At 43.9% G+C, this 8256-nt stretch overlaps 1 protein-coding gene and 1 pseudogene across 1 annotated transcript; both read right to left on the bottom strand.

The window, feature by feature from the left end:
* Positions 1-306: 306 nt before the first annotated feature.
* Positions 307-1419, bottom strand: LOC108540566 (putative protein ZNF321; annotated as a pseudogene).
* A 2778-nt stretch (positions 1420-4197) lies between these two features.
* LOC108540568 (zinc finger protein 888-like) lies at positions 4198-8029 on the bottom strand. The gene is made up of 4 exons (XM_017889684.1): positions 7982-8029; positions 6811-6898; positions 4561-4687; positions 4198-4268 (listed from the first exon to the last, which is right to left on the bottom strand). Exons 2-4 carry the CDS (start codon positions 6823-6825, stop codon positions 4198-4200), a joined length of 213 nt encoding a protein of 70 aa, XP_017745173.1. The 5' UTR covers positions 6826-6898; positions 7982-8029.
* Between the last annotated feature and the right edge of the window lie 227 nt (positions 8030-8256).

Here is an 8256-nt window from a genome sequence, read left to right as displayed (position 1 = left end):
ATGAAGTCTACGATGGCATGTGAGGGATGACGTCCGACTAAAGGTCTTCTCACACTCATTACACTTGTACGGTTTCTCTCCAGTATGAATTCTCCTATGTCTTTCAAGGTTTGATTTGAAACGGAAAGCTGTGTCACATTCTTCACATTTGTAAGGTTTCTCTCCAGTATGAAGTCTACGATGGCATGTAAGGGATGACGTCTGACTGAAAGTCTTGCCACATTCATTACACTTGTAAGGTTTCTCACCAGTGTGACATCTACGATGGCATGCAAGATATTGCTTCCTATTAAAGACTTTGCCACATACATCACATTTACATTGTTTCTCTCCTAAATGGATTATCTGATGTTTCCTTAAGAGTGAGCTATAATTAAAGGCTTTGCCACTGTCATTACATGGGAAAGATTTTTCCCTCATGTGTACTTCCTGTTTCTGTGTGAGTAACGAAGAATTCCGGAAATTATTCCTATAGTTATTAGAAATATGAGTTTGGGGCCTACGAGAAATTCTTTGGGCTGTTGAAACTGAGGAAGCATCGTTGATAGACTTCTCAACTTGATTATCAATTTTCTCTTCCGTCTGAAATATGTGCAGTTCAGGCAGATGCAAATGAAAGCTTGATCCAAGCTGATCTTTAATAGGCTTGTTTCCAGCATGCCTTTGATCGTATCGGTCTGTACTACCTGTCAACTTTTGATTTTGTCATGGGTGCTTCATGGACAGTTCTTTCATCTTCTTGCCACTGAAACTCAAAGTTATGAATATCTTTATAAATTTCCTGGAAGCAAAAATCTCCAATGTGATGTCTTTCCAATGTCCTTGTGTAGATCACTTCTGTATTGCCTTGCGCTGTTGATGAGAAATCTTTCATCGTGCATTTGGAAGAGATATCTACAAAATATAAACACCAATAGGTTTCCAATTAAGTACAGATGGTAAATCATACTGAAATGTGTAAATATGACACACACAAAAATACTTGTTTTAAACTTCCCAAACAAGATCTTCAAATTTTCGGAACACAAAAGTGTAAGATTCTTTAATAAATAAAGGTCATTATATGTGCTTCAAATTATTTTTACGGAAGTGTATTTCCAATATCATAACAAAACACTGACAGGGCACAAACATGTGTAAGCCTAAAGTAAGGAGTATTTTTCCACTGTGACCCTAAAGTGTCTAACAGTTTGCAACAAACGTATCACTGTCACATCAATGAAAAGTACATATTCTTCATATTTACAGCATATTTACTGTATACAAATAAATGCTAAAGGACCACACAATATACTATATTCATAAATAATCCACAACAAGCTCATGTAAGAATAATCAAAAGCAATGGAAATTCTGTATTGTCAAACAATCATAGCACTGAGAAGATAAGAAAAGATTACAAAATTTAGCCAGGCGTGGTGGCCCACAGCTGTAGTCTCAGCTGCTCGGGAGGCTGAGGCACAAGAATCGTTTGAACCCAAGAGGTAGAGGTTGCAGTGAGCCGAGATTGCACCACTGTACTTCAGCCTGGGCGACAAAGTGAGGCTCCATCTCAAAAAAAAAAAAAGAAAAAAAGTTAATACAACGTTTTTCTGAATAACTGTCATAAAATTACCTATATCCATGCAGAAAGAGCAAGTTGTGACATTAAGAAAAAAAAATTTAGTATTTTAGTATTTTATATTTTGAGGTGTAGTCTCGCTCTGTTGCAACAGGCTGGAGTGCAATGGCCCAATCTTGGCTCACGGCAACCTCGGCCTTTTGGGTTCAAGCCATTTTCCTGCCTCAGCCTCCTGAGTTCCTGGGATTACAGGCACACACCACCATGCTTGGCTAATTTTTGAGTTTTTACTAGAGATAAGGTTTCAACATGTTGGCCAGGCTGGCCTCGAACTTTTGACCTGAAGTGCTCCACCTGCCTCAGCCTCCCAAAAGTCCTGGGATTGCAGGCATAAGCCACAGCGCCTGGTGGCACTTTGTGACATTAACTAGTGGACTCATGTCAGTTATATTGCATACCACATACCAAAAAGCCGTATGTACAATCATGAAAATTAGTAAAATATTATAACCCATAAAACTAGCAAACAACACTTTGGGAGGCCGAGACGGGCGGATCACGAGGTCGGGAGATCGAGACCATCCTGGCTAACACGATGAAACCCCGTCTCTACTAAAAAAATACAAAATCTAGCCGGGCGAGGTGGCGGGCGCCTGTAGTCCCAGCTACTCTGGAGGCTGAGGCAGGAGAATGGCGTAAACCCGGGAGGTGGAGCTTGCAGTGAGCTGAGATCCGGCCACTGCACTCCAGCCTGGGCGACAGAGTGAGACTCCGTCTCAAAAAAAAAAAAAAAAAAAAAAAAAAACTAGCAAACAAATAATAGGTACATTTATACAACCTGCAGAATTCTAAACAATTCCCTGTTAAGAAAAAAGCTACAACTTCTACTTACCACCAGCACACAATATATGAACTGAAATACCTGTTAAGATCACTACCTTCTGATTTATGAGGTCAAAAAAATACACAGCATTATAAGGAATAAGAAGTGGCTAACGGCCTGTAGCGGTGGCAGATGCCTGTAATCCCAGCACTTTTAGAGGCGGGTGGATCATGAGGCCCGAGTTCAAGAGTAGCCTGGCCAACGTGGTGAAACCCCAACTCTACTAAAAATACAAAAACATTAGCTGGCCGTGGTGGTGGGCACCTGTAATCCCAGCTACTTGAAAGGCTGAAGCAGGAGAATCGTTTGAACCTGGGAGGCGGAGGTTGTAGTGAGGCGAGATCGAGCCATTGCACTCCAGCCTGAGCAACTTAGTCTCAAAAAAAAAAAAATTGACTAACAGTGTCGGAGGATGCAATTATGATGTCACAACTACATTTATGGAATAGGCAATACAGTAATACTATATATATGCATTTCCCTAGTTACCTAGTTCACTATGCATAAAATATAAAACAGAATGTGTACTGGGGAAACTTATAAACTGAGATCACAGAAAACATTGTATAAAACAAATTGCACAATAAAAACAAACAATATGACGCAGCCTCCCTGGTGTGAATGTTCTTCTTGACCAAAAGCCATGTTCAGAGTTCTTATTCTCCAATAGGATGTTCCTGCAGATGGGGCCTTTGAGAGAATCTGGTCATGGGTGTTGACGACTCATGAATAGGACCAGTGCTTTTATAAAAAGAGATATTAAAGAGCTCATTGCCTGTTCCTCTTTCCGCCATGTCAGGACACAGCAGGAAGATGGCTGGGATAAACCATGAAGAAGGCTCTCACCAGGAACCAATCTGGTTGTCATCTTGCTCTTGGATTTCCCACTTTCCAAATTCATGAGAAATAAATTTCTGTGTCTGAAGCCTCCCAGTTTACGCTATTTCGTTTTTTGTTTGTTTTTGAGACTGAGTCACGCCTGTCACTCAGCCTGGAGTGTAGTGGCAGGCTTCTCCTGCCTCGAGATTCTCCCGCCTCAGCCCAGAGTCTCACTTTGTCACCCAGACTGGAGTGCAGTGGGGCAATCTTGGCTCACTACAACCTCCACCTCCTAGGTTCAAGTGATTGTCCTGCCTCAGCCTCTTGATTACTTGGGATAACAGCTGTTTGCCACCATGCCCAACTAATTTTTGTACTTTCAGCAGAGACAGAGTTTCGCTATGTTAGCCAGGCTGGTTTTGAACTCCTGACCTCAGGTGATTTGCCTGCCTTGGCCTCCCAAAGTGCTGGGATTACAGACTTGAGCCCCTGGGGCACAAGAATCGTTTGAGCCCAAGAGGCGTAGCTGGCTGTGGTGAGCCAAGATCGCACCACTGCACTGTAGCCTGGACAACAGAGTGAGACTCCATCATAAAAAAAAAAAAAAGTAACTAAGAAGGGAGTCAAAGCATGTCTACACAAAAAACCAATTAAACACAAAAAGTAGGAAATGAGAAATGAAGAAGAAAAAAAAACCTACAAGAAATACAGATAATATGTAACAAAAACATAATGGTAAGATCTTTTCCATCAGTAATACTTCAAATGTAAACATTTAACTCTGCACTCAGAAGGTAAAGACTGGCTGAATCAACAGGAACCAATTACATGTTGTCCACAGAAAACTCATATTAGCTGTAAAGACACACATATGCAAAAATTTAAAAAATAAAAGCCAATAGTTAGGTATGGGGATTGGGGCCTGTAAGCCCAGCTACTTGGGAGACCAAGGAGGATGTCCTGAGCTCAGGAGATCAAGACCAACTTCAACAACACACGAAGAATCTGTCTCTAAAAAAAAAAAAAACTAAAAAAGTAGCCCGGCATGGCGGCATGCACCTGTACCAGCTACTGGGGGAGGCTGGGGTGGGACAATCACTTGCGCCCAGGAATTCAAGATTGCAGCGAGCCCTGATCACACCACTGCACTCCGCCCTGGGGGACAGAGAGAGACACTATACCTAAAAAAAGAAAAAAAAAAAAAAGAGAGAAAATACAAAGATATGCAAGAGCACATTNAGAAAATACAAAGATATGCAAGAGCACATTCCCACTTCTGGAGGGAAGTTATCCTCACCCAGGGAGACCAGGTTCCTATAATTCTCCAGCATCACGTCTCTGTATAGAGTCCTCTGAGCAGGGTCCAGGCATTTCCACTCCTCCTGGGAGAATTCTATGGCCACATCCCTGAATGTCAATAGACCCTGAAATGAAAACACATTTTAAGCAAATGGTTATGGGAGGAGTTCTTATCTTTACAGAAAATGAGAAGAGGAGAGAGGGGAAAGCGTAGATTTAGTTGCAGTGAATGTTCTCACAAATCTGAGTGAGGGATTTTCCACCACGTTTTGTCTTCCCAATTGTGTTTTATTATACCTTTTTTTTTTGAGGTGGAGTCTCACTGAGTTGCCCAGGCTGGAGTGCAGTGGCGTGTTCTCGGTGCACTGCAACCTCCACCTCCCAGGATCAAGCGATTCTCCTGCCTTAGCCTCCTAAGTAACTGAAATTACAGGTGTGCAACACCATGACCAGTAAATTTTTGTATTTTTAGTAGAAATGGGGTTTCACCATATTGGCCTCAAACTCCTGACCTTGTGATCTGCCTGCTGCAGACTCTCAAAGTGCTGGAATTACAGGCGTGATCCACCGTGCCCGGCCCAGAAACTTTTATTGACACACCAAGTGACATTCAGTATCTAGATGAGACAGAGTATGAGTGATGTCTTCAGAGATGACAGCGTCCATAGTGAAAGATCAGAAACTAAAATTCAGTCAGGCATGGTGGCACATGCCTGTTATCCCAGCTATGTGAGAGGCTGACGCAGCAGAACTGCTTGATCCTGGGAAGCAGAGGTTGCAGTGATCCAAAATCGTGCCACTGCACTGCAGCCTGGGCAACAGAAACTCCATCTCAAAAAAAAAAAATTAGCCGGGCATGGTGGCAGGCACCGGTGGTTCCAGCTACTTAGGAGCCTGAAGTAGGAGGATGGCTTGAGCCCGAGGGTGGAAGTTAGTGAGCTAAGATCGTGCCACTGTGCTCCAGCCTGGGCAACACAGTGAGACCCAGTCTCAAAATAAAATAAAATACATGAAAACTAGATTACTCAGTATGAAAATCCATTATACATATATATATATGTTAACAAAATAATGAAACCTACACAGACTCACAAAAAACTTACATGTTAATACAAAGGGTTGTCATTTTCCCCAGATTTTCAAACTGTAAAAGTTGTTCAAAATATATACATTTGTGTGTGTGTATATGTATGTATATGTATATGCGTGTGTGTATATTGTGTGTGTAGGTGTGTATATATATAAAGTTTTTAAAAATATAAAAAGTAGCAAGTTTTGTTGACCTGAAGAAGAATTCCATCTTGCTGGAAAATGACACTTTGGCAGTTGGGGGCAGGGGGGAATCTTGTCATATCTAAGAAAACAGGAAATGCCCCATCCTAGAGGAAGCAATCACCCTTTCAACTGCCCAACCTGCAGGAATGGTCAGATATCTGTAGGAACGCAGGTGTGCGCAGAGGCAGCCACTATGGCACTCTTTATACAGGGAAAAATCGCAAAGGACCCACATGTCATTCAGTCAATTTCCAATGCAGATGGCAAAGAGCAAGCTAGTCATGTTTACTAACGAGAGAACATGTAAATTTTCACAACCAGTAGGACCAAAAGTCAGAGTAGAATATTTCCTGGAACACAAAGAAGAAAACAGCAGACACTGGGGTCTACTTGAGGGTGGAGAGTGGGAGAAAGGAGATAAGTTGAAAAAATAACTATTGGGGGCCGGGCACGGAGGCTGACACCTGTAATCTCAGCACTTTGGGAGGCTGAGGCAGGTGGATCACATGAGGTCAGGAGTTCAAGACCAGCCTGGCCCACATGGTGAAACCCTGTCTCTACTAAAAATACAAAAATTAACCACATGTGGTGGCGGTCACCCATAATTTCAGCTACTCAGGAGGCTGATGCAGGAGAATCACTTGAACCGAGGAGGCGGAGGTTGCAGTGAGCTGAGATCATGCCATTATACTCTAGCCTGGGCAACAAGAGCAAAACTTAGTCTCAAAAAAATAAATAAATAAAAAATAACTATTGGGTATGGGGCTTAATACCAGAGTGACGAAATAATCTGTACAACAAACCCCGATGACACTAGTTTACCTGTGTAACAAACGTTCACATGTGCCCCAAACCTAAAGTAAAAGCAACCTGTCAGGCAGGACGCTTCAGACTCAGAGAAGATTCCCAACTCCATGCCCCAGCGTTTCTGAAAGGAAGGAGACAGAACAATCCACCGAGAATATCATCTCACCTGAGGAGGAGCCATCCCTGACTCCTCTGCTTTCCTCTTCCTCTTCCGGATTTCTTCCTCACGGACCAAGAGTGTTTAGAAGTCAATCCTGAATGTTAGAAATTTGTTGTTTATTGCTCAGAATCAACACATCCCCCTCCCTGCAACACAACCACACATACAAAGGACACCTCACCCTGAGGAAATATGGTCCCCTCTGCTGCCCACCGCACCAGGGACAATAAACTCCTACAGGAAAACTCCCACTCCCCTCCTGAGAAGCCCCCACACACGTGCTGCAGCAGTGGGGAGCTGGGCTGGGATGAGCTCCCCTTCAGGGCACAGACCCAGACCTGACCAAACCCCATGCAGGCGCTGGGTGAGTTGACTCACGCCTGTCATCTCAGCACTGTAGGAGGCTAAGGTGGGTAGATCCCTTGAGCTCAGGAGTTTGAGACCGGCCTGGGCAACATGGTGAAACCCCACCTCTACCAAAAATACAAAAACTTAGCCAGGCATGATGGCGCACATCTGTGTGTCTGTGGTCCCAGCTACTTAAGAGGCTGACGTGGGAGGATCACTTGAGCTCAGGAGTTTGAGATCAGCCTGGCCAACACGGTGAAGCTCTGTCTTTACTAAAAATAAAAAAATTGGGCCAGGTGCAGTGGCTCGTGCTTCTAATACTAGCACTCTGGAAGGCCAAGGTAGGTTAATTACTTGACGTCAGGAGTTCCAGACCAGCCTGGCCAACATGGTGAAACCTTGTCTCTATTAAAAATATAAAAAGTAACTGGGCCGGGCGCGGTGGCTCAAGCCTGTAATCCCAGCACTTTGGGAGGCCGAGACGGGCGGATCACGAGGTCAGGAGATAGAGACCATCCTGGCTAATACGGTGAAACCCCGTCTCTACTAAAAAATACAAAAAACTAGCCGGGCGACGAGGCGGGCGCCTGTAGTCCCAGCTACTCGGGAGGCTGAGACAGGAGAATGGCGTGAACCCAGGAGGCGGAGCTTGCAGTGAGCGTCTATAATCCCAGCTACTCAGGAGGCTGAGGCAGGAGAATCGCTTGAACCTGGGAGGTGGTGGTTGCAGTGAGCCAAGATCATGCCACTGCACTCCAGCCTGGGTGACAGATTGAGACTCAAAATAAAAATAAAAATACAATAATTAGCTGGGTATGGTGGCACACACCTGCAATCTCAGCTACTTGTGAGGGTGAGGCATAAGAATCACTTGAACCCTGGAGACAGAGGTCACAGTGAGCCAAGATCATGAGACTGCACTCACAGCCTGGGTGATGAAGCGAGATTCTGTCCAGAAAAAAAAAAAAAGCATTTCTGATATGATTGATGCAGAAATAATAAAACCTGAGTAACGTGACAGAGCCTGATGGGCAGAGGGAACTTCCGATGGGGGTGGGAGGGCATGGGAGACATCTCTGAACCTAGACCTGAACGAAGAGGAAA

Source organism: Rhinopithecus bieti, unplaced genomic scaffold (genome assembly GCF_001698545.2).
Source record: "Rhinopithecus bieti isolate Rb0 unplaced genomic scaffold, ASM169854v2 scaffold_19868, whole genome shotgun sequence".
Taxonomy (NCBI): Eukaryota; Metazoa; Chordata; class Mammalia; order Primates; family Cercopithecidae; genus Rhinopithecus; species Rhinopithecus bieti.
The sequence above is the reverse complement of the archived record's forward strand: the minus strand, read 5'-3'. Positions and strand labels throughout refer to the sequence as shown.